This window comes from Lissotriton helveticus, chromosome 9, assembly GCF_964261635.1.
Source record: "Lissotriton helveticus chromosome 9, aLisHel1.1, whole genome shotgun sequence".
Taxonomy (NCBI): Eukaryota; Metazoa; Chordata; class Amphibia; order Caudata; family Salamandridae; genus Lissotriton; species Lissotriton helveticus.
The window spans coordinates 511606187-511631585 of NC_136070.1; the positions used below are offsets into that span (position 1 = coordinate 511606187).

At 48.3% G+C, this 25399-nt stretch overlaps 1 protein-coding gene across 1 annotated transcript in view; it reads right to left on the reverse strand.

The window, feature by feature from the left end:
• LRRC9 (leucine rich repeat containing 9) overlaps nt 1-25399 on the reverse strand; it is a 1011210-nt gene that overhangs the window by 441250 nt on the left and 544561 nt on the right. Inside the window, exons 16-17 of the mRNA XM_078660357.1 lie at nt 15765-15977; nt 15554-15673 (exon numbers count right to left, since the gene is read on the reverse strand). Of these exons, the coding sequence (XP_078516483.1) occupies nt 15554-15673; nt 15765-15977 (333 nt within the window). The remainder of the gene's footprint in view (nt 1-15553; nt 15674-15764; nt 15978-25399) is intronic.

A 25399-nucleotide genomic window follows, 5' to 3' on the forward strand; every position in this document is an offset into this window, starting at 1 on the left:
ACCCATTTAAATGTGTGTGGTACTATCTGCAAAACTTGCAACAGAAGAAAACATGGGTAAGTATATTATACTACAATGTACAAGATGCACCACAGTTTAACTCTACCAATCAATTACCTGTTCTGCTTGAACTCACGTACACCTGTTTAAATGTGTGGGGTTCTTTCTGTCTGCGAAACCTGCAACAGAAGAAAATATGGGTCAGTATATCATACTACAATGTACAAGATGCACCACAGTTTAACTCTACCAAACAATTACCTGTTCTGCTTGTACTTACGTACGGCCGTTTAAATGTGCAGGGTACTGTCTGCGAAACCTGCAATAGAAGATGCACCAGTTTAACTCTACCAAACAATTACCTGTTTGTTCTGCCTGTCCTCACATCTGCCTGTGCAATTGTATTTGTAGTACGGTCTCACAAACCTGCAAAAGAAAAGGGGTGCAGATGGTGAATCTATTTACCCAGCAACCCCCAACCCAACGAGGAACATAAACAGAATTACCTTGTCTTTGTGGGTACTCGTACCTGACCACTCAAATCCAAATACCTTACAGAATGGAAACCAGCAAATGAAGACAAGATCATCAACAAATGCTCAAAGAGTTACAAACTATGAATGGGACAGGTCTAGAGACCCCAATAGGAAAAATGACCAAATAACTACCTGGGATTCCAGTCTAGACCAAACAGGCACATGCCTATGTGTTTCATTATTAGCATCCATTATCTTAAACTGGTCTATAAATCTGTATTTTGTGTTACACCTTCTGTGATGCAGCTTCAAACTGCGCAAATGGATGAGGTGGGTCAACAAGGAAATTCCCAAGGAGGACTGAGCAGCACACAAGCCATCAAAAGATTCCACCTGAAAATGAATCAGTGGCATGCAAAAAATATGATAAAGACTTTCTAGCAATGTTCAGGCAACCATAAAAATGTCAAGATAACTCTGAAGATTGATGGACCTGCTGCAGAGAGATCTGAGTTTTGTCTAGTAGAAGTTGACTCATCATAAAGTAGCAGAGGAGATTAAAATGCCGGATGTAAAGAAGCTGGTGAATCATGCAGATCACAAATTGCATGCAATGTAAATAGGTCAGTACATTACTGCTTATGTCAGACAGCCCCTTTTGTTACTTGCACGAGCTGTGATTAACATGTATACTTGAACAAAAGCTTGTGTGTTCACATGCTGCACTAGGGTCAAGGTCCCCAATAGCCCCCAACAATGAAACAGCATCCTGACATTGTTTAATATTTCAGAGCATTTGTAATGCAATAGGTCTCGCATTTATGCGAGTTAAAGCTATTGGCATTGTAAATAACAATGCCTTTTATTTAGATTTTAAAAACATAAAAAACTGCATGGTTATTTGCAATGTCAATAGCTGAAACTCGCGTAAATGCGAGACCTATAGCATTGCAAATGCTTGTTCTCTTATTGGGGTGCTAAGTATACTATAGGAGTTAAAGTGGGAGGTGTCTCTTTTTTGATCCTCCCTCTCCTTTTTGGTCCATGCTGTACAGATCTGCACAAAACATGCCATGCCGAACCTAAAGAGGATAAACTTTTTAATTGGAAAGTTTTTGTGCAGATTTGTTTGATGTTTTAAATGTTAAGAAAACATATAATGCCTTTTTAATAGAAACCTTGACCTAATCAGGACTACAGAGGCGCCATCACTGCTTTTATAATGTATTCATATTACACAGTGGCAGTTATCAGTGTGTAGATATGGTTCAGCTGCCCTTTTCATTGAGAAAGTATTCCATGAAGGATGTGCTCCCAATTTGGTACTTGCATAGTGCATGCATTAGGGCACGGATTGCTAATAGAAAAAAGCAGTAGAAAAAAAGTTAAGGTGGGATCAAAATGATTGTTTCCCATGTTAGCTACAAAGGGAAATCATTCCTTTGCAGCCAAACTACATCTAAAACTGCTGAATGGATTTACCCCAATGTTTTCATGAAAGTAGGACTTTACTCAGAAGGGTGCTTTTCGTGGTGAGTGAGGGTCACCTACAGACTGAGCTGATGCCTGAACTCTAGGAAAGTAGCTGGGCTGAGAAACGTAGGGTGTCCTGTCAGTAGGGGGCCTAGGAGATACACAACTACTTACTCCTGAAGAGGGGGTGGTGGGGGCATGCCGCTTTCCCCTCTCCATTGTACTACAGGAAAAGTGAGATGAGGCGACAAATGTATTGAGGCGAAGAGGTAAAATCTTAGTTGAGGGTGTTAATTGCACATAGTATGGCATTGTAACTGTGAAATCCCGGTGCTGCTCATTTCAAGTGATGCTGCATCATTTTGAATTCATGCAACGCTATGGGTGAATGATATAGGCCTCTTCTGCAAACATTGCCTGTCGGCCTCTAAACCATCACTTACACATGGCTACCTCATGGATGCTCAAAGAACTCGGCTACATGGGTGCCTATGAGGAACGGAGCACGCTCTGCGCCACACCTGCCTCTCCGACGTCCTGGGCCACGGCCCGCCATTGATCTCCCACCTCTGTCGCTCGACTGCTTCACTGTCCTTTCCAAATGCAGAGGATCCACGAATACAAACATAGCCTGTTTAGGGGTTTATTAAGCGCTAAGAACTGAAGACGCCATGTGCTTATCTGTGTGCCTTTGAAGAAACTGAAAGCACAGCTCTAGGGCTTTTGTTTAAGTATTCATGTTAATCGCAGCCCCGTCACAAGCTGTGATTAACATGAATACTTAAACAAAAGCCCACCATCTTCCCCGCACCGCGCTTTACTAACTAAAGAGCAAGGCAAGTTCAAAAACACAGAGTGTACTTTCAGAAAGTACACGCAGTGTTTTTTAAACTTGCTCTACTCTTTTGTTTGTAACAGACATTGATGCCGAGGGCTTCCACTCCAGTGCCGTTAGTAGTGGCTGTGCGCAGTGAGTGCCGCCCGGCTGTGTACAGGGACAGCCCGGACTGGCGTGCGCAATGGGCAGAGGAACGACCCGAACCACTTCGAGGTCGAATAAGAGGGGATCCCATTCGCCCCGGTTCTGAGTCCTCCTCTGGCAGACCCCAGAGGATGGCAGCGGACCGCGCACCCGCCCCAGCAGGAGATAAGTTGGACATGATCCTGCAAGAAATTTGTGACTCCCGCTCTGCACTAGAGACTCAACTGGGCACAATATCTCTAGACCTGAACTTACTTAAGGATGACCACCGTAAGTTGGCTGATAAGGTGAAAAACACTGAGCACCAGCTGAGCACTATGGGGCCTCAAGTTGCTGAACATGATAGGCACTTGAAGGAGATGCAACAAAATATTGATGCCTTGCACACCCGGAAAGATGATGCAGAAGAGCGGGCAAGGCGAAATAACCTCAGAATAGTGGGTATGCCTGAGGGGGCGGAGGGGCCCAATCCCACGACCTACATCGAGGAATGGCTGCACACCGCGGTAGCGCCCACAGGACTCTCACGACACCTTACAGTTGAGCGGGATCACCAGGTCCCAGCGCGTCACCATGTGCCAGGAGCAAATCCACACCCACCTCTAGCCTGTATTTTGAACTATAGGGACCGGGACAGATTGCTGCAGGCGGCGAGGGAACAGGCCCCCCTGCAGATGGAAAACGTGAGGATTTCTATCTTCTCAGACTACACCCTGGCAGTCCAGCGGAAACGCTTTTCTTTTATGGAGGTCAAGGCAAGAGTCCGGGCTGCGGGCCTAACATTTGCACTACTTTCCCCTGCCAAGATCAAGATTAATCACGACCAACGGGCATGGTTCTTTGACACTCCTGAGAGCACATGGGAATGGCTGGACCGACACTTTCTAGATATCCAGCCAGAACGGAGACTAGATGCAACACAGCCAAAAACACAGCGGCCCCACCGCCGGCGCAAGAAGGGTATGGTCACACAGAGTGGAGGGACTCCTCCTCTGCCACACCAACAGGTGATGAAGGGCAGGTGAGAGGCCATCCGGACGGCCGAGACGCTCAGACTTCCATGGCCGGAGATTAGCTCTAGCCCTTCTGAGACAGCCAACTCTGACTCTGACTCTGGGGGAGTATGGCCTTATTCCCGTCAACATCTACTCACCTCAGTCAAGACCCCTTAGGCTGACTATAGTGTCTCTCCCCCTTCCTTTTGGAAGATTGAAAACACCACTCCACCGAGCTCATGCTCGCCAGCTTCCGTGATATTTTCATCAATATGGTTTGCTCCATTTTCCATGGGTATTTATTGCTTACTGTGTTAGTTGTATTACTGTTCACTTCTGAAGGTCATGGGGAAATATCGTTTAATGTAATGTCCCGGTCCAACTTGGGCTTGTATCTCTCCCATTGCTCAAGTAACTTGTGTTCCACACATGGCCTACCCCACGAGCGCAAGCTAGAGTTCTAAGTGTATAATGTTTTATCTGTTTTGCACAGTTTGGTCGGACGAGGTTCCATCGTTGGACCCAGTATTGCGGGTTTGTTGCATTGGGGTTATGCTTGCTGCTTATTCTGATTGGGGGTTGGGGGTTTTATTGGAGGGGCTGGTGGTTTTCCAATTGCGAATGTTCGTTGAGAAATTGTACACTGTCATATCCTGGAATGTTTGGGGGATGGGGTCGGCCCAAAAGCGACATAGAATAGTGGCCCAGTTACATCGTCGCAGGGCCCAAATTGTATGTCTCCAGGAGACGCACCTTTTACAATCTGAGGCAAGTAAACTACAGAGGAGGTGGCATGGCCAATTTTACGCTACAACATACTCCGCCTTTTCTAGAGGGGCTGCAATATAGATGCGAGCGGGAATCCCATTTACTCATAGTGAATCCCGAATAGATGACCAAGGCAGATATGTTCTGATACGTGGATCCCTAGTTGGCAGGCAGGTGGTGTTGAGCTCTGTCTATGTCCCTAACCTAGATCATGAGGCCTATCTCTCCAGATTAACACAGACACTTTCAGACTGGGTACAATACCCGTGGTTATTAGGAGGGGACTTTAATGCCGTGTTTGATATCCACTGGGACCGCTCGCACCCTCCTTTGTCGTACACCAACACTGTACATCAGGCTGCCACATGGACGAGGTGGGCATGGGGATGGCACCTTGTAGACGTCTGGAGATCCCAACACACACATATGCGGGAAAATTCATTCTACCCCCACCCACACAACCTACATACCTGGTTAGACCATTTCCTTTGTACCACGGATAGGTCCCCTGCCATACACCACAGTACGTTCCTGGGGGAAACTATCTCAGACCATAATCCAATAGAACTGTCGCTACAGTGGGGGTGGGTCCCAATGCCTATTCCAACATAGCTGCTGCAGCCTGCAACTTTAGAAGATCAGGTGTTTGGGGCTAAATTGGCTGACACTGTTAATACATACTGTGCTGACAACTAGGGCACGGCTTCTACCAGGTCAATTGAATGGGAAGCATTTCAAATCACGATACGGGGTTGCGATTGTGAGGGGTGGTGGGGATTGGGAGGGAAGTGATCAGAGACTTGACAGACTTGGAGGACCAACTGCAGGCACTGGAGGTGGCTGCTCAGGGAAAAGTAGGGGTAGAGCAATTACAGAAGGCAAGAATAAAGTACGCCGAGTTACTGGAGCGACTCCGGCCGGTAAACTTTCATGCATACACATTGCGTACGCACCCTGAGGCTGATAGAGCAGGTACACTGCTGTTGCGACTGATCGCTCCCCCACAGACTCCCACCCTATCGGTGTACGATGCTCGCGGCACGTTACTAACCACCCAGAGTGACATTAACAGGACTTCTCACGACCACTACACTACTCTGTATAGCGAAAATCCTTCACACAGATCTAAGGAAACGGTCCAATTCCTGGCGGGCGTGGACCTTCCAAAGATCACCGATGCCACTGCTGACAGCACTGATAACCATAGCAGAGATCTGGGTTGCAATAAAAGCACTGGCCAGTAATAAGACCCCGGGCTCGGATGGCCTACCTGTGGAGTTTTACTCGACCTTTGTAGATGCATTGGCCCCAAAGTTATTACAACTGTAGGTAACCTCCCTTGAAGAGGGTAGGCTGCCTCCCACTACTAAGGAAACAATCATCACATCACTGCTGAAGCCTGGTAAAGCTCCCACCGACTTGACATCGTATTGCCCATTGTCAATACTCAATACGGAATATAAAATTCTGAGTAAGCTATTAGGATCCAAATTGCTCCCGCTGCTGCCCAAATTTATACACACAGATCAGTGTGGCTTTATTCCCAAGCGTAGTACTTCCCTCAATATCCGCCGATTGCACGCCTTGATGCACGCGGTGACAAAGATATTGCCATTAGCTGGGTGCCTGTCCCTAGATATACGACAAGTGTTCGACACCTTAAGCTGGCCCTGTATGCTTGCTGTGTTAGAGAAGTTTGGTATACCCCGAATATGGCAAGTGGATTCAGCTGCTTTACACAGACCCCACTGCTTGCTCTAAATCGGGACTGATCATATCGCCTGCCTATCTAATTTATAGGGGGACGCTTCAGGGTTGCCCCCTATCGCCCCTGTTGTTTATGTTGGCATTGGAACCAATGGCGCAACATTGCGCTGTGTCATGGCCCCGTATGGTATACCGATACAGACAATAACACATTCAGTCTCACTCAATGCGGATGATATGTTGTTATTTTTTAAGGACCTTGGCGTGGACATGCGGGTTGTTGCCGGCGTATTCTCGCAGTTCGGAGATGTCTCTGGGCTGCGCCTTAACGCCACCAAATCAGTAGCATATTCCTTCTCTGGCACGTACGAGGGGACCCACCTACCGTTTCGGCAAGTACAGTTCAGAGTAGAACCCGTAACATTTAAATATCTGGGGATACAAATGTATAGGTCTTCCGCCACCGCTATTGACGGGTATGTGGTGTGGACTATCAACTCGCTCCGGTCGCAAGTCACCTTCTGGAACACCCTGCCGTTTTCCTTGGCAGGCCGGTTAGCAGTGTCCAAATGGTCATGCTACCTAGACTCTTATATCATTTTGTAAATATTCCTGTGATCTTGCCGGCCTGGATTTTTAGATCGCTGAACACATTGCTCTTGTCATTGCTATGGGGACAAGGGAGGCACAGGATGGCATTATACAAGATGCAGCTGCCAAACACAGCAGGCGGCATGGGCGCACCCGATTTTAAAACGTACTGTATTGTGGGACAGTTGCAATGGTTGGCCTATTGGCTGGCTTTACCATCCATGCTGGAAAAAAGGGGGAAAAAAGGAGCTGGCCTGGAGACGTTGGAGTCCCGGTAAAAATCGAACCACCTGATCTTATTTAATTATTTTTGACGGTGTGGAAACCATAGCTCCTGTGGTTCTAACCGTTTGGATTCACAATACAGTGCAACCAAGGAGGCGGTGGTCCCTGGTTTCTGGTCCCTCGTGCATCAGTGTAATTCCCCCACAAATGGGAATCAAGAATCAATAAGATACTAGGGAGGTTGTTTTTGGCCCCCAGGTCGAGTGTTTTATTATTGAAGTTCTGGATAGAAACCCCCAGTTTTAATCACAGGGAGAGATTGATTCTTCCTCCAACTCTCAATGAAAGGATCAACCTTGGGGAGAGTTGTAAAATCTAATTGTTAGCCTGAAGAAGGTGGGGTATTTCCAGAATCCACCGAAACTCGTCGCTTCTGTGCTCAAGAAAGAATATATAAAAACAACACCTGGTCCTAACATAGGCGGTTCAGTTAATAAATTGGGAAATAACACTAAACAGTCACAAAAGAAAAAGATTTCCTCTGTGTACATTGTTTGTGATGTATTAGTATTTATACTGTTTTCAATGAACACCAGGTCGTTGTTTTGATGTTTAGAGAACATCTTTCCAAGCTTTCCCGCTTTTGGGAAATGTCATGTTTTTAAAGTGAGATTTTTATATTATCCTTTTTTAGTATATTAGAGTTTTTAATACATAGTGGAAAAATAAAGGTGTTGACTTTCCTATACTACGTTCTGGGTTTCTAATTTGGTGCTTATGAAGTGGGTGATTTGAGATAGGATGTATGTGATGTGCGCATAAAAAATAAGAGCCCAAAGGGATTGTTATTCATAGTGCTTACTATTGGCTGGCGGGCCCTAATCTGTTTGAAATTGGTTACACCCCGGCACACATACGGAGTAGAAAGTTGCAGGCACTGCTGTGCTCTGGAGCTGACAGGATGCGTGACCCTCCCTTCCTGTTGTCCACTGCCATCCACTACTGGAAGCAGGCACAGAAATCTGCTAAAATTCCATACCCATATGCACTGACTATCCCTCTTTGTGGTCTCCCTACCCGACGCGGTGTGTTGTCAGCTGGCCAGGTACAGGACTGGATACATGCGGGCTCAACCACAGTTGGAGATCATTTCCTCAATGGTGCGCTGATGACTCATGGCGAATTTGCTCGCACTAGAGCAGTACCGGAGACTCTATTACTCACGCATGCGTCGGTTGTACAATATGTCTGGCGATATTGGTTGGTGGCGCAAACGGAACCCACTACATTTCAATTGTTGCGGTCACTGCACATGATGGGCCATGGTCGCCACCTGGTACGCTGGCTATACCGTGGATCACGTGAACATCTGCATGTACCACTGTTGCCGCTCCGCCATAAGTGGGATTTGGCACTGGCTAGGGAACTAGAGGACAGGGAGTGGGATGCTGCCCTAGAACATCCCTGTCGGGTGTCCCGTAATTTCCGGCTTAAGTCCATACAATTACTAATACTACACAGGGCTTATCTTACACCGCAGGCTATTCATAGATTGTACCCCTTGGCTGCTGCACGCTGCCCCAGATGTCCCCACGATCCTGCTGATTTTACACATATGTTATGGTCATGTCTTTTCCTGGGGAGGTTTTAGTCTGAAGTTACCGGTGGATTATCCGAATTGACGGAGCGCAATGGCTGGGATGCCATGGAAGTGTGTTTATTGGGTCTCCTCCCATTCCTGAAGAAAGCAAAACTGCTGCGTTGCTTTGCAGGGTTGACTCTGATGCTCGCTAAACGACTAAAAAATTAGCGGTGGAAATCATGCAGGGCGCCACGAGAGGGCAACTGGAGAGAGGAGGTCATTAGATGGGCAGTAGCAGAAGGGGAGGAGATTGAGGAAAAAACCAATAGCACTTCATTGGGCACATGTGTTAGAGCAATTTAAAGCAATAACAGGAGACAATGTGGATGCAGCCCTAGATCTACCGGTTGAGTTGGCCGCATCGGCCTAATTTTACGTTATGGGCAGCAACCCGAACTTGATGGGGATTGCACTTCTGGCCGAAGGGCTTCCTCCCCTACCCCCTTGCTCTCTTGGGTCTTCCTCCCTTCTCCCCCCCAACTGTCCAGCCACCTTCCTGAGGAGTGACAGTTGGCCTCCTATGGGGGCCCCCCACCTGTTCCCCCTCCTCTCGCCCCCCCACGCATAGGGACACACTGAAGCACTACTGTTTCGGTGAATCCTTGAGACCTAGTCCCAGCGGCATAAAGAGGACTATAGCAGCCGAGTTCATTGTTAACAGTTTTTAGGGACGGATGGTTGTGGGTGGGATGATAAGGGAGGGTATGTATGGGTAGCACAGTATTGGTAATAATAGTAGATGCGCACATGAAAACAGACATAATAACCACCATTTTACCATCCTTCCACTCTGGTGGCGCAATCCCACCAGGAAGTACTCTCCCTCTTCTTCAACAAACAGCATTGAAATGATCTTAGTATCATCCATTGGATACATGAGGTGGTTGAGTCTCATAAAGAACAACAGGATACACAACCAATGGGTAAACAATGTGGTAGCCATAAACAAGAATTTAAGATAACAACGAATAGGGGAATAGATGCCAAAGAGAGGTGGGCAGAGTGGGTAGAAATTAGTGGAGAGTAGAAAGGTGGAAGTAGACTCAGATAAAAGGTAAAGTGTGTGTTGGGGTATCCTTTCAGATGGTCAACCAGAGAGCCAGGTTATTTCCTCCGCAAGTAAATGAGGGTGCCCAGGGGGAAGATGTAAGTGCCCCAAGTGCCTCATCACAACATGAATGGACACCGTAGGGCTATTCAGTGGACAAACACGGTCATGCCTTCAAAGTCAGTGCTGATGTTGAAACTCGGATGCAGCGCAGAAGATAGCACTCGCCTCATATATCGAGATAATTCCCAAGTGTCCAGCAGAAATATGCCAGCTAGGTCTCCGTCCACCCAAAAAGAGGCAGTACTATCCTGTTTCCGACAGCAGTTAAAAGGGTCTGGACGATTGTGATGTGCGGCTCGCCGGGGAAGCACGACCAATGTTACTTGTCATAAAATCGCCAACCTGTTTATTAAAAACATGGATTTTGCCCTGATGGCTAACGCAGAGTCTTGCAAGATAAAGCACTGCGCACAAAATGTTTGCCTGCAGCAGTTTCTGTTTCATAGGCATGGTTTTCTGAACCCTAATGGCAATGTCCGGGTATATAGCAATTGCTTTACCTTCAAATTGTAACGTGCGTTTCTCCCTTGCTAGCCTAAGAGTAGTGTCCCTATCTCGATAATTTAGTGATATGGCAATGATCGGCCTTGAAGGAATCTGCATCAAACAATGCAGTAAGCAGTCATTCCACAATGTCCTCCATTTTGCCCATATGGGTGGATTCAGGGATTTTCTATCATTCACAGGTAATTCCTATGGGATCTCGCCTCCAAGTCTTCATTCTTGCCAGAGAATATTTTGAGTACTTTTCTGTTTGTTCACTCCTGTTTGAGACAGTGTTCTCAGTCGCAGCTATTCTGTGTTCTGTTTTGGTTATGCGGCCATCTTATTTCTCCAACTTTTGTGCTAATGAGTTTATACTGGTACATATTGTGTCCATTTTGGATTTAGTACAGGTGAAGCTTTGCTGCACAGCGAGAAGCAATGACTTTGCGCCTGCGACATCGGTCTATTCCTACATGTGGAACTCCTCTGAACCATTCTGGTCAGTGTTGCCACCAGGGGCACAAGTGGATCTGCGAACATCAAATCACAATTTGGTCTAACTTCTGTCTGTTTTCCCCATACTGTCATCAGGCGGCGCGACCCGGGATCTTCCACAGGGGTGGGTTGTAGCATGGTTTTGAGTATGTGTTGCGTCTCTCGGGCGGAATGCACTGCAGTAGGGGGCAAAAATGTCAACAGCGGTGTGCTCCTTTTATTGTCACTGCTCCTTGCCTCCTCACTAGCCGATGGCGCACCTGCCGGCCCCCGAGGTCATGCTCTGCCAACAATCGGTTGGCGCCCGCCCTCTTCACCTCAGAGCAGGCCTCCGTCGACGGCCGATGGTCCAGACTGGAACACAATGCATGGGAGAGATGAGAGGGAGCACACACCCCTGTCTACTGTGGGGCACTCAGGCTGCAAATCTCAATAGCCGCTGGTTTTTAATCCTGGCGTGCGTCACAGAAGGCAGCCAATGATATGAGTTAGGCCTCCTCTGTACTCCCTTTATTCAGTGTCACACAAGGATGGAAATGGGGGGAATAGTCCCCCAACAATGTGGGGAAGGCCGGCAAGTGTGTCATTGTAGGGTCCCCAACGACAACCCAATTAGCTACTCAATGCAGCAGCAAATCAGCCGCTGCAAGCATCAGTCATCTCTGCGGCCGCAATTACAGTCACGGAGCACCTGAGCTCCCTTGTTTTTGCTCAGATTGTCGACACACAGCTCCCTGCAGTGTTTAGGTGTCTTATATCATGAAGTGAGGGCATGATGTGGTCATTTGAAGCAGGATTATGCCGGAAATATGTCCGGGACAGCAGAAGCCTCACATAAGTGCAGCCATCTTGCTCGCCGGCTCTCTAGCGCCCCCAAGCACAAGCACTTTAGTACTGGTTAGAAGGCAAGCGTACATACTCCCAATGCCAACAAAAATAAATTCAGAAAACAGGTGGAGTGAAGGCAAACACTTTGGGGGAAGATCACACCAAGGATGTCAGGTCTAACAGTTGTACTTAATATCCATTAGATAAAAGGTTAATGCAGCTACACATGTTAATAAACTTGAATGACATTAGAAAACAAATCATGTTGTAAGGCATAACCCTGATATTTAACAATTAAGGGAATTAGTCTCCTCAATGGGGCATCTTGTATTCTCATTCATGGGGAATCCTTTCTTCAGGGATGAGAGGCACCAAGAAGTCTTGGAAACAGTCAATGGTTGTGCAATAAATATACATGGTGGACTGAACACATGTGGAACACATGGTAGTGGAACAGGGACGTTCCGCTGCCAAAACTAGATTTGGTCATAGCTGGGCACTCAAAGTAATATGGCCGTTGGACATTTCCTATCAAGCCTACCCTGATGCAAGAGGCATACAGAAAATCCTTGCAAGCTGGACAGGATAGGACCTGTGGGTCTGTATTGAGACAGAGCTAATCCTCATTTTCCAGCTCTGTGGAAAGTATCGTATGACAGTGACCAGCTGGAAAGACTCCTAAACCTCGATCTGTTGAGGCTTACAGTTGGCATGGTACCAAGACTAGGAGCCAACCCAGACCCAAAATATCACAAGGGAATCCATGCATAGTGAACATATAGTGGTGAAAAACTATGTTTGTCCACATACTGTATTTCCTCCAGCGCCTGAGGTGCTGTTGTGCTGATGAGTATGAGCCACTGTAGTTATTCTGACTAGCAGAGAATCAGGAGAGCCATATAAGGCAGCTCATCACAGTTTTAATGCCCAGCTGTCCCACTCCTGGACTACCCACCGAGTTCTGGCCTAGTCCCAGAAAGGACTTCTGCCATTCAGGGACCTCCTCTAAAGAAACTCAAACACATGGAAAGGGCCTGATTAGATCTTGGCGGATGGATTACTCCTTCACAACGTCTGGCGAAATATAATTCCCAATATGTCCTGTGGGATTAATATTTCGGCGGATAGGATATCCGTCACCGTTGTGACAGAGTAACCTGAGATCTAAATTAGACCGTAAGTGATTTTCTCAGCCCATTCTTGCAAACTCAGACTTCAGACAAGCTAATTCATCTATGTGGTCTATGTGATCAACCTATGTACACTGGAAGTCAGGTGCTGCACATCCACTCCATCAAGTCATCCTTCTGCTGCTAGCAGAAACTCCAGTTATCTTGCCGCCACTTCAGCGTGTGAAGGAAATGCCACTTAAAAGGCTCAAGAGGAATTAACGGCAGGATATTCAAACTCCTAATAATGTCAGACATTCCTCAAACCTAGTCATGGCACTCAAAAGAGCACTCCCAACTGAGTTGGGAGAGACGCACAAAGCATTTTTTTAAATCTGAATATTTATGAGCATTTTACATCATCTGAAATTATAAACATTGAAAGTACTATATGAACATTACTTAATGACTTGTTTAAAGCCACGCTTTGTAACATGGCCATTTTTTTTGTTCAAATATCTATTTTATTTCAGTTTGTTTACCAGTACCTCTATTACTTATTTGCCATTTTGTCCATGCAACACAGCAGCAAGCGTCTAGTTTATATAAAATCTCTTCCTAATGTCCATGTCTCTATTTTCAACCACAATTCTACATCAATCCACTTTGTATATTAATAGCATTTGCATAGTGCAAGGCCACTACAGGTTTAGTGAAGCACGGAACAGATGGCATGGGCCCAGTGACACGATTTACTATTGTTTAGAAGAGGCTGGGCTTAGGTGAAGTTCCTACTGAGTGGAGAGCTAATACTTTTTGAAGATGGGTCTTCAATTCCTTCCTGAATTGCAGGCTGTAAGGGTAATTTCCTATATTGTTGGGACATTGTGACAGATCCTCAGTGCATAGATAGAGAACGTCTCCACTTTCATGTTAACATCTCAAGTGCAAGTGTTCTTATGTACTATCTGATGCAGCCCTCCTATTAGAAGTGCTTTAAACTCACACAATAAATAAACCAATGATTAAATTAGAAATTATTTCCTCTTTGTTTAGGAGCCTATCTTACCTCACTATGAATATTCATATCCCAACAACAGACCAAGGTACATGGCTCCGATATCCATTTTATCAGGATCCCTGGACAGTCGAGACAAGGATCGTAAGGATTAAACACAGTGCCGATTTAGGTTAAACCCTCTTAAGTTACCTAAAGGGCACATTCAGTGCTATACAAATGTTGAAATAAAATAAATATATAGGTATTCAACATCCCTATTCTGATGTCATATACAGACAACTGTATTAACTGTTTCTCTAGAAGGTATATAGGCAATAGTGATTATTCTTTTCACATTATAAACTGAAATGTGTGCAATTATTGTTTGGAGGTTATTAGCAATTTACTTTAGAGGCAGGGGAAGAACATTAGAAGGCTATCTACTGGTTTTCTGCGCGATTTGCATTTGCTTTGTCTGCAAACAAAAACAGTGCAATGTTAAGTTTTTCAAGGACAAATTACTAAGAGGCCATAAAAATGATATATTTATAGGATTCAAGTAAGACTTATGTGCTATACCCTAGGAGAAAATATTAAAAGTTTATTATTTGAACACCAACACGATCCTCTTTATCACTTTCCCAAGACAGCCAGCAGGAAGGGACACCCACGTCCACCTACAACCACATGAGCAGATATTTCAGCATAAAAAAGTTCCTTATTCAATTAATGCAGATATGGCCTGCACTGCAGACCTTATTATTAGTCACTGCAATGCCATTTAGAGCATAGTGTGTGTTTCTGGTAACCTTGTCCACCAAAATGTGCGAAAAAGGAGGTTTTACTAAAATATAGCAAAGAAAGCTAGAAAAATTTAGCTTTCCGTAAGTAATGTGATATTTTTTGTATCATTTGTTATTTTCTTTCAATTGGTTTCCCATGTCCAATAAAATAGATATTTTGTACTTACATGTTTTTGAACAAAAAACCTTCTAGCAACTGTAAACATAAAACGCACAAAGCATTCAACATTAATTTTGTGTTATGCCACTGAAGCGGGGTGATCCTGTCACCAGATGACAAATTCATGCTACAAGGTGGCTTGTAGTTGAGGAATAATTTAGCCAGGAATTTGGCCACCAGGAACATTATGCTGTGTGGATGATGCAAAGCTTGAAGGCTGCACACTGCTGAAGAGAAAGAGTGATCCACTGTTCTTTTACACCTATGGCTAATTTTCTTGCTCGATTTTAGACCAGCTAAAGTTGATGTTAACTCTTCTTCTGTGGGCATGTGTGCATGCTGCTACAATATTCAAGAAGAGAGTGTTTAAGTGACTGAGCAGGTTTGACTTTGTGATGAAAACATACCAGTGTAGTAACGTTGCTTAGCATATTAAGGTGGGGGAATGTGTTCCCCGCCTCAGCATTCGTTTCAGGAATTAACGATTCTGTGAAGCCAAAGATGGCTACTAGGTTTCTTACTTTGAGAGCTGCTGATGGGGGTCACCTAGTGTTGGGGGCCATTGGGAAAAACACAAAAGGTGAAAGGCAGGAAAACAGGGAAACAAGCATGCTCTCCAATCCTGGTAATAGCTACTGTATAATGTAGTATCCCAAGCAAATACTAGTTACTGAAACTGCAGTGAAGGAAAGTACATCTTACCAAGTAGGACACATCTTCCAAGCTGGTGAATTCATTGAAGCTAATAATGAGTTTTCGAATCCATTTAAATTTGGATAGGTCCTTTAACTTATTTAAACCATTTCCATGCAAATTCAGCACCTGCATTAGAAACATTTTAAGAGTTAAAAAAAAACAATATCACGGGTAGAATTGACAAAATCTTGTGAATGAAAAACTGAATACCACACACTTCGATCTGGCTGTGAAGAATGGCCTTTGCAACAGAAAGTACTGTCTGTTCATCCAAGCATATAATTTTAGGTTTCGGTTTTATTGCTGGCTCCATATTAATCACATCGCTGTCGTTGTCTAATTCACAAGACATAGCTGCGTCTTCTACGTCACTATTTCCTTCATCAGCATTAATTACAGTCATTGTTGAAAACAAGTACTGAGACTTTGCCTAGAGGGAAAAATATAAGTACAATTATTAAATTGTTCCTGTATTTGAAATCCAATACCATTAATTTATGTATAGTTTCTATACGGCAACATACATTTTAAAAAAAACAATAGTTTTATATGACGAGAACAACCCTTCCTTTCCTAATTTCCCAAGAGAACTAGTGGCTAAAACCTAGCTGCCCAAGAAACACTCAAAAGAAGTCAGTTTAAGAAGCAGGAAGTTGTTAGTAAATAATCTCGGGCCAGTTATGCCCTTTTTTAGGTCTCGACTAAAAGAAAGTGAAGCTATTTGGTTGTGAAAGATATATTGTGAACTTATAATGCGCTTACAACCTGTTAATTACTTGCCACTGGTTGGCTTTATTGTCGCTCTCATTTACTTGCTTCTTATTTGATGACTTACCCTCCTCTTCCAGTGTTTGTCCTTGCCCTGGAGTGTAGTCTCTTTTCAATTTTGTTTTCATAGGTGACTTGTAGCTTTTCACTGCTCACATTTAGGGTACTTTTATATTCACTGCTCCAAGAGAGAGCATATATCTTCTAGCTATCTCCCTCTTGTTAGGCTTGCCCCCTCTCCTCAAATCTCACTCCCCCACCTGTGTTGCGTCCACCCCTCCCAACAAGTCTGTTAACCCCTTGGCCGCGGCGCTAGGGGGGAGGGGGGCCGCGCTGCGCCACCTTGCTCGTGACGGAACCACTCCGTCACGAGCCACGGTGGCGCTGTGCTTGTGACGGAATGGTTCCGTCACGGCCCCGCCCGCTCAATAGAATGCGCCAGACAGGCGCAAAATTGATGCCGCGGAGGCGCGGCGGCCGGGCCGTGACGGAACCATTCCATCACCATTGCGTGAGCAGACGGAGACTCAACTCCTCTCTGCACTGAAGAAGTATTGCCACAAAAATTGTGGAAGCAGTGTCGAGCAGAGATATTAGTTGGCATAACCGCAACTCACTCTTGATACCTTTCTCCATACATCAGCTTATTGATGAACATAACCCTGAGGAACAAATTTCACATGTTTGTGTGATACCTGTAAAGAGAGGTACGTACAATGCAGCCAAAACTTCTGACGCCCTCTTAATTACTAAATTCAGGATTCCAACTAGGCCAGAAGCACCGCAGTCATTAGGCAACTTCATAACGCTAAGTCAAATGACCACCTTGCAAAAAGTTTACAAAAGGAAGGATCCGGGGTTTAATAGAGTTCGTAAAAAAGTTACATCAAAATGTTCTAAAATAATTATAGTAGGGTCCGCAAGTAGCTGGTTTGAACATTATTTATAGCATTCTTTGTTATATGTCAAGATATAATTCCAGTCAATCCTTGCTTTGCTTTAATAGACATTGCATTTCTACTAGTCCCCAAAGGTTACTATAATGTAAATATTTTTGTGTTATTAAGTAGATTACTTCTTGCTTGACCACATTTCTCATAGGACAATACCATACGATTAGGTCTCACATGAGAAGCTGGAGCTAGTGATGAAGTTAGCACTATAATTTCTATTTTATTTTCAATCTTTATTAGGTGTTCCTTAGTCACTACCTGAAATTATTGAATCTTGGCCAGGGTATCTCCACAGAAAACCTCTTCAGCTCCTTGAAATGTTATTTCCTCTATCTATTAACAATCCCAAACACTTCCATCAAACCAGCCGGCAAGAGGTAAGGAATTACAAAAAATATTGCACATTTCCTAAAAGTTCAATAATCTAGTGAGATACAGTGAAAAGGTGTTTCTTAAATGCAGGTTTTCCAGCATTCCGTGTCCTTTCAAAGTGCTGAGACCTAGATCAGAAGATCATTTTCCAATTATGCAACCTAAGAAGCAAGGTTAATTTATAAGAGAATTAACATGGGAATATAACAAAATGTTTCTACATTCCTATTCCCATTTGGTATCGTTTTCAATCCAAATGTAATCTTAGGGGGAATGTTCGTTATTAACCATGACCCCTAAGATGACTGATGCTTTCGGAATTTTTATGAAATGTACTCAATGTATTTTACTATTTGAAGATTTCTGATCAACAAGGAAATATCTTGCCCTATGTAAAAAAGTGATAATTGCAACAAGCTCTCCATCTTGTGCCACCTTCGGATAACATGAATTGCAACTGTAATGTAGCTTTTCAGAACAGTTATGGAGGCAAATAGGTAGGTATAACAAAGGCCCCTAAGGGATGGTTCACAGTATAGGTAATAACAACAAAGGTTAAGAAAAACATTCAAATTTGTAGGCTGTAGTAGCATGCTTTCTTTAAATAGTAAAATGGAGCACTCATTTATCAATATCCTAGTGCATATTTTTTCTTTGGCTTTTATTTCTTTTGATCTCTATCAACATTCTTGCTAGCGACTGTTTTACTGCTTTTACTAAGTACCACTAACCTATTGGCATTCCTTACAAATCTAGGGGGACTAGCAGATAGCATAAGTATTGTTATTCAGGGCAGCTGGACTTATTCTGGTGGAATCAGGATATACCTTGCTTCTTGTCGCGATTACAAAGAAGATTAGTTTGCTACAATCGTTCTTTTGAGAAGCATCTAACATGCCCTGTAGTGCTGACTATGGGAGAAGAGTGTTCAGTGAGAGGTCACATAATATAGGAAAATTTACCAAATGAAATAGAAAAGTCTGCCAATAATCTATTACTACACCTGTGTCTTTATTTTACCCTCTTCTCCTTTATCTAAGCACAGCTATTTTTTTTTTTGATAATCAATTTTATTAGCATTTTCAAAACAACAGAGACAATTCATTGGTAGCAGCTCGACAATCATTAGGCACATTTGGAAAAAATCAGCATCATACATAAAGAAGTTATTAGCAAGCCAGTCCGACATCACAACATTGGAGCTAGGCAAGAACCAAAACATTGCTTCAAGATTATGGTGGCAGCAGGTTGAACCATTTCCCCCAGACTTTGGAGAAGCATTCCGGTGAACCCCGGGATTCACAGAGGGCCTCCTCCTGGGCCTCGCACCAGTCTACCCCTCTCCTCCAGCCCTTCACCGTGGGAGCTGAGTCTCGGAGCCAGTGGCGCACTATGTCCCGCTTAGCCACGGCCACCGCCGTCCCCAGCAGGCGTTTGTCAGATCTGGTACCATCGAGGCCATCAAATACGCCCAGGAGCATCCGAATCGGGTCATGAGGGACCTCCCACCCCAAGGCCTGTGTTAACTCTCTCTCCACTCCCCCCCAAAACCTCTCCAGCCCCGGGCACGTCCACACCATGTGGAAAAAATCCGCCTGGGAGTATCCACATCTAGGACAATCCGGGGAGGCTCTTAGGCGGGCTTGAAACAGCCTCTCCGGAGTGAGGTAGGACGTGTGCAGGTAATATATCTGTACCAGCCGCAGCTTGGAGGACGTGGTCAGGGTACGGGGGGCCATCAGGGCATCCCTCCAGTCGGCCTCCTCCAGGGGTCCCACCCACTCCTCCCATCGGGCACGGAGGTGGTCGAGGGTCGCAGGGCTGTTATTAACTATGGCACGGTATATTCGGGACACTCCCCCTCTCCCCAGGTCCCCCATCATTACTTGGGCCTCCAGTGGGCTAAACTCTGGGAGGGTAGATGGCGCGGGAAGATGCGTTTGGAGGGCGTGACGCAGCTGCAGATAGCGGAAGTGCTGGGCATGGGAAAGGGCATAGCGCTGCTGCAGGTCCGCGAAGGTTCGAATGTGGTCACCCACCCAAACATCCCCGAGCACAGATACCCCAATGAGATCCCAACGACGGAACCCGCCAAGGGAAGACACCTCGCGGAGCCAGTTCCTATGCCATAAAGGCACTTGGAGGGTAAATTTGCGGTCCCATCCCGTATGGCGCAGAGCAGTTAGCCAAGCCATCAAGACCGTCCTGGTAATGGGGGCCAGAGTTTGCGGAATCGGGCATCCGTAAAGGTACGCCTGGATCCGAGGGAAGTCTGTCTCCTCCAGCTCCACCCGGTATGCCGGGTCGGACCAGCTGCCCGCATACCAGTCGTGGATGACTATTAGTTTGGTTGCTAAATAATAGAGGAAGAGATGGGTCACCCCTAGGCCCCCGTCGTAAGGTGGGATGCGGCCGTGCGCGAGGGAGATCCGCGGTCGGCCGCCGCCCCAAAGGAATCTGGACAGGGTGCCGTCCAGCTCCCAAAACCAGGCCCGGGGGAGTGGAATGGAGGTGTTCTGCAGGATATAAAGGAAGCGGGGAAGAATCATCATCTTGAACAGCGCGCTCCGCCCCAAGGGGTTAAGGGGAAGGGAGTGCCATTTCTTCAAGTCGGATTTCATCCGCGTCACCAGGGGCGTGACGTTCAGTGCCCACTCCAACTCCGGCAGAAGAGTCACCCATATCCCCAGATATTTGACCGAATGATGACGAAGAGGAATGGACGACTGCCAGTCGAAACACTCCCGGGAGGGGTGTAGGGGGACCAGGGTGGACTTGGCCGCGTTAAGTCGGAGACCAGAGACTCGCTCGAAATCCCGGAGGAGGTGCAGGCACCTGGGGCCCGAGTTTGCCGGATCCGCCAGGTACAGAAGCACATCGTCTGCGTAGAGGGCGATCTTATCTATGTGACTCTCATTCCAGGCCCACCCCCGGATAAGGCGGTCGTGCCGGATGAGCATCGCCAAGGGCACCATTGCTAACGCGAATAGGAGCGGAGACAGGGGGCACTTCTGGCGCGTCCCTCTTCGAATCGGGAACGCCCGTGAAAGCGTCCCGTTGACTAGTACACGGGCCCTGGGGTTCGCATAGAGGACCCCGATATATCTGCGGAACTGGGCGCCAAATCCCATTTCCTTCAGCACATCGTGCAGATACTCCCAGCCCACCGTATCGAAGGCTTTCTCGAAATCCAGAGAGAGGAGGGCCAGATAGGGAGAGAGGCGGGAACGGTGGGCCAGGGCCTGGTGGAGGCGGCGGATGCAGTGACGGGTTCCTCTGGCCGTCATAAAGCCGCATTGGTCCGGAAGAACAAGGCCCTGAAGGAGGGGCTTAAGCCTCTGAGCCAGTATTGTGGCGAAGAACTTGAGTTCGGTATTGATGAGTGAAATGGGGCGGAAGTCCGCACAGTTCGCCGAGGGGGGGTGGGTCTTAGGAATGACCACTATCGTGGCCAACTCCGATTCGGGGAGGGGGGAAGGTGCCCTTCTCTATCGCATGGCGAAAGAGATGTAACAGCTGGGGGGTCAAAGTGTCCCTAAAGGCCGCGTAAAACTCCAGAGGGAATCCGTCTGGGCCCGGCGTTTTGCCCCGATTCAGAAGAGGGATAGCCTCCAAGACTTCCTCCAGCGAGAAGGGTCGTTCTAGGGATTCTGCATCCTCCGGAGCGAGGGAGGACAAGCGGACGTCAGCTTCATCCAGAAGGGTGGGTAAGAGCGCCTCCGGAGGGCACGCCGCGTAAAGGCGAGTGTAAAAATCAGCGAAGGCTCCCGCTACGGCCCTGGATGTAACCAGGAGGGTGCCGTCCGGAGTGTGAATCTCCGGGATGACGCGTGGATCCTGGGGTAGGAGACCAGGTTGTGGAGAAGTGTACCATTTTTATCCCCCCAACCATAGACCCGCGCCACCGACGAGCGCCATAGTTGTTGGGCCGAATCGAGCGAGATCTGGCGAATCTCCTCCTGGATCAGCGCCACCGGCCGGTGGGGTCCCCTCGACAACTCCCACCAGCCAGGTCAGCCTCCAAGTTTGCAAGTCGGGCCAGCCGAGCTGCTCGCTTGGCGTGGACCAGTCCCCTTGCCACTCCACGGATCACTGCCTTACCGGCTTCCCATAGGGTCCCAGCCAACGGGACGGAACCCTCATTTGCGGTGAAATAGCGGGTGAGTTCTTGCCCCAGTTGCTCCACCAGAGCCGGATCTTGCAGGAACCAGGCATTGAAGCGCCACATCACACGGGGTCCCCCCAGAGTAGAGCCAACACGCAGGGAGACCGGGGAATGGTCCGATAGCCCTTTTGGCAAGATGCTCACCTCTGAAATAAAGCGGCAGTCTGCGGCCGGAAATAGGAGAAGGTGTATGCGGGAGTGGGTGTGGTGGGAGGCCGAAGTATGAGTGTATTGTATCTTCCGTGGGTTCCACACCCGCCAGACGTCACAGAGCACCAAGGCGGACGCCCAACACGAGAGGGCCTCCGCGGAGGAGGAACGGGTTACGAAGGGGGGCCCGACATATCCCGCTCCGGTTGCATGACAGCATTGAAGTCACCACCCACCATGGTAAGGCCGGGTGGGAAGTCGGAAAAAACTTGCGTGAGGGAGCGTAGCGTCGGGGGACGGAGGGCGGGAGGGACATATACATCCAAGATGTTCAGAGGACAGCCCTCCAGCACACCCGAGACCGCAACGTATCGCCCCAAAGGATCATGGTAAGCTTTAGTCAGGGTAAGGGGAGACCCCTCCGAAGCAGAATCGCCACTCCCCGGGACCCGTGCTGGAAGCCGGAGTGCCAGGCCATCACGAATCCGTATTGAGCTAGAAAATTACATTGAGTGCCCAGGAGGTGGGTTTCCTGGAGAAGGAGTACATCCGCTGAAAGGCGCTGCGCAGCTCGGAGGACCAGCGTGTGCTTGATGCGGTCAAGGACGCCATTAACGTTCCAGGAAAGAACGTGGAGGGGCCTATTTAGAGAGTACGCCTTTGGGGAAGGGAGGGATGCGGGAGAGCGCGAGGGTAGCAGGCGGGCGCGCCAGAGGGGCAGGACCCAGCACCTTGTTTCGGGACCAGGGAGCGGGGCATGTCGCGCATCCAGGGCTGCAGAGGGACATTGAGGTAGGGGGGGCCAGCAGCCTGCTGACCGATCCTCAGATGGCCCAGGGGGACCCAGGGTTGCCAGAGCCACAATATGCCACATGTGAATGTCGGACAGAGCTGATCCGTGATAGAACAGTAGTAGAAAGAGCGGCAGCTATGTATGCCGAAAAGCGGCTGCACAATATCAACATGAATGAAACAGCCCACTAGTGGGCAGAACCAGTAACCACAGGGAGACAACGGCCCCCCTCACACCCCCCCAACACCCCCCACCCTACACTTCATAACAAGGAGCATCTGTTGTCCGAAAATACAACACCCCAAATTAAGGAACCCTCAGCAGAGGACAAAAACTAAACTGAAACGATTAGTCGGGAACAGTGGCACTAGTCCAAAGTCAATCAAGGGAGGACCCTCCTCCGTAGTATCGGATGCGTAACAACAGCCGTAAACATCTAAGGGCAATGAAGAACCTCATACATTGACCTTTATCTGCAGAAACCTCCGAGACAGCATGATAGGAAGAGAGAGATGAGAGAAAGGGACAGGCGTAGGGAGAAAGGAGAAGGCAAGAAGGAAGAAAGAGGAAGGGATTGAAGGAAAAGCATAGGTGGGAGGAGAAACATGATAGAGACACATTTCAGGTTGCGGGTCGGACCCCCAGCAGGGCAGCCACCCCCTCGGTCCTTTGGGACTGGACCTCCCTCGAATAGTCCAGGAAGACCATAATCGTGGAGTTTTGGAATCTCAGTGGGCCTAGGTCCCTGGCCGCACCCAGGATGGCATCCCGGTCTCGGAAGTTAAAGATACAGAGAATGAAGGGTCTGGCAGGGCCTCCAGGTGGGGGTTCAGGCGCCAGAGAACGATGGGCCCTCTCTATGGCGAACCAGGGGGAAAGTTTCTCCGCCGGCATCCAGGAGCGGAACCAAGCTTCCAGGAAGTCAGCCACCGGGCCCCTCTCCACCCCCTCCGGAAAGCCTACGAGGCGTAGGTTGTTCCGTCGTACCCGGTTTTCGGCGTCCTCTGCCCTACGATGGAGGTCGGACGTCAGGGTTTGAAGGCGGGCCAACTGAGTCTTTAGAGTAGCCAGGTCATCTTCCGTCGTGGAGATTCGAGACTCAGCTTCAGTGATGCGCGCTGTGGCGTTTCTAAGGTCCTGCCGGATCAGGGCAACGTCAACCCATACCTCCCCAATTTTGGCCTCCACCGACATTTGGGAGGCGCTGATAGCCTGTAGGATCATTGACAAGTCACCTCCCTCCGCCCTGGAGGGCGGAGGGGGTCCGGCGCCGGGGCCCTGGTCAGTCTTGGTGAATTAGTTTATGCGCAATTGAGAGGAGGGGACTGTGGGTTGCGTATTCTTTCCCATGACCATGGCTCCTCCAAGTGGCTCGGGCGACACCGCAGTGGCAGGCGCCCAGTCCAGCAGCAGCGTCGCACGATCCCACGGAGGACTTCGCTATTCGGAGCTCGGGGGGGGGGGCACAGGCAGCCGGAGATCCACAGCAGGGCGTCAGGGGCCCGGGGAGTCAAGGCGCCAAGAGAAGATCAGGGGGAGGATCCGCAGGAGTCCAAGCAGGTGCACCAAGGCAGGGGGGGGATCCCTCAAATGCAGTGCCCCACGGTGCAGGACCCAGTCTAGGCGCCGGCAGGCCGAGCGTAGACCCCGCGGCGCGACCCCGGCCCAGGGCGGCCAGACAACCCCTGTTGGGAGCAGCAGCGGGGCATCCAATGCCCGGGGGCGATCAGGGCCTCCGCAAGTCCCCCCCGCCTCGGAACCCCGTAAGTGCGATCAGTGGAGGACACTGGTGGGAAGGGCGCCTCAGAGCCTCCAAGCCCGGCAGGGTGATGGTGTATCACAGTCAGCAGGGACGGTCCACAAGAGGCCTCAGTGGCGCCGCAAGCCTTCTCAGCGCCCCAACCCCGGGGCAGCGGACGCGGTCACAGTCCCCTAGGGTCGCGGGTCAGGGGGCTCGAGGGGTGGACCCTGTCCGGATCCTCATCTCGGGTCCCCGGGTGAAAGCAGGCGGCCCAGCAGGGCAGAGTAAATGGCCAGGCCCAGGTGGAGGCGGATGGGGGGACCGACACGGGTGAGGGGGGGCTATCTCTGCCCGTGTAGGATCCAGACGTCGATGGGGGTGCAGGCAGGATCAGAAGAGGGCCCCCCCACCCGCCCAGGCCGCTCCTCACCTGCGCAGCTCAGCTTTATTTTCTACTAGCATTTCAAGTCCATTCGTCAGGGGGTGGGGGGGGGACAGGGGCGGCCCCACCGATGTAGTTTAGCCACCAGGACCCCGGATCAGGCCCCGACCCCTCCTCGGGAATGCAGGCCATCAGGCCGCGGCCACACGCCCCAGGTCAAACAGGATTACTTTAGAAGCCATCCCAGAGTTATTGGATGGTCATCCAACTACTCTAGAAGCCATTTTGACATCATCAGACATCATCCTCTCTCGCGTGGCCAGACTTTTTTGATCATTGCGCTCTGCTACACCTAGCGCTGCACTGCTGCTGCTGTTTTAACTATTTTAAAAATAAAAATCTCCATCTATTGTATAGCGCGTGCACGCTGTTGCCTTTGGCGCTATTCCATCTAGGCGCTCTATTGTGATTTCTCCCCTCTCACTTGCACCTAAATTGTGCCCCTCATCCCGCATTTAGTGGGAAACT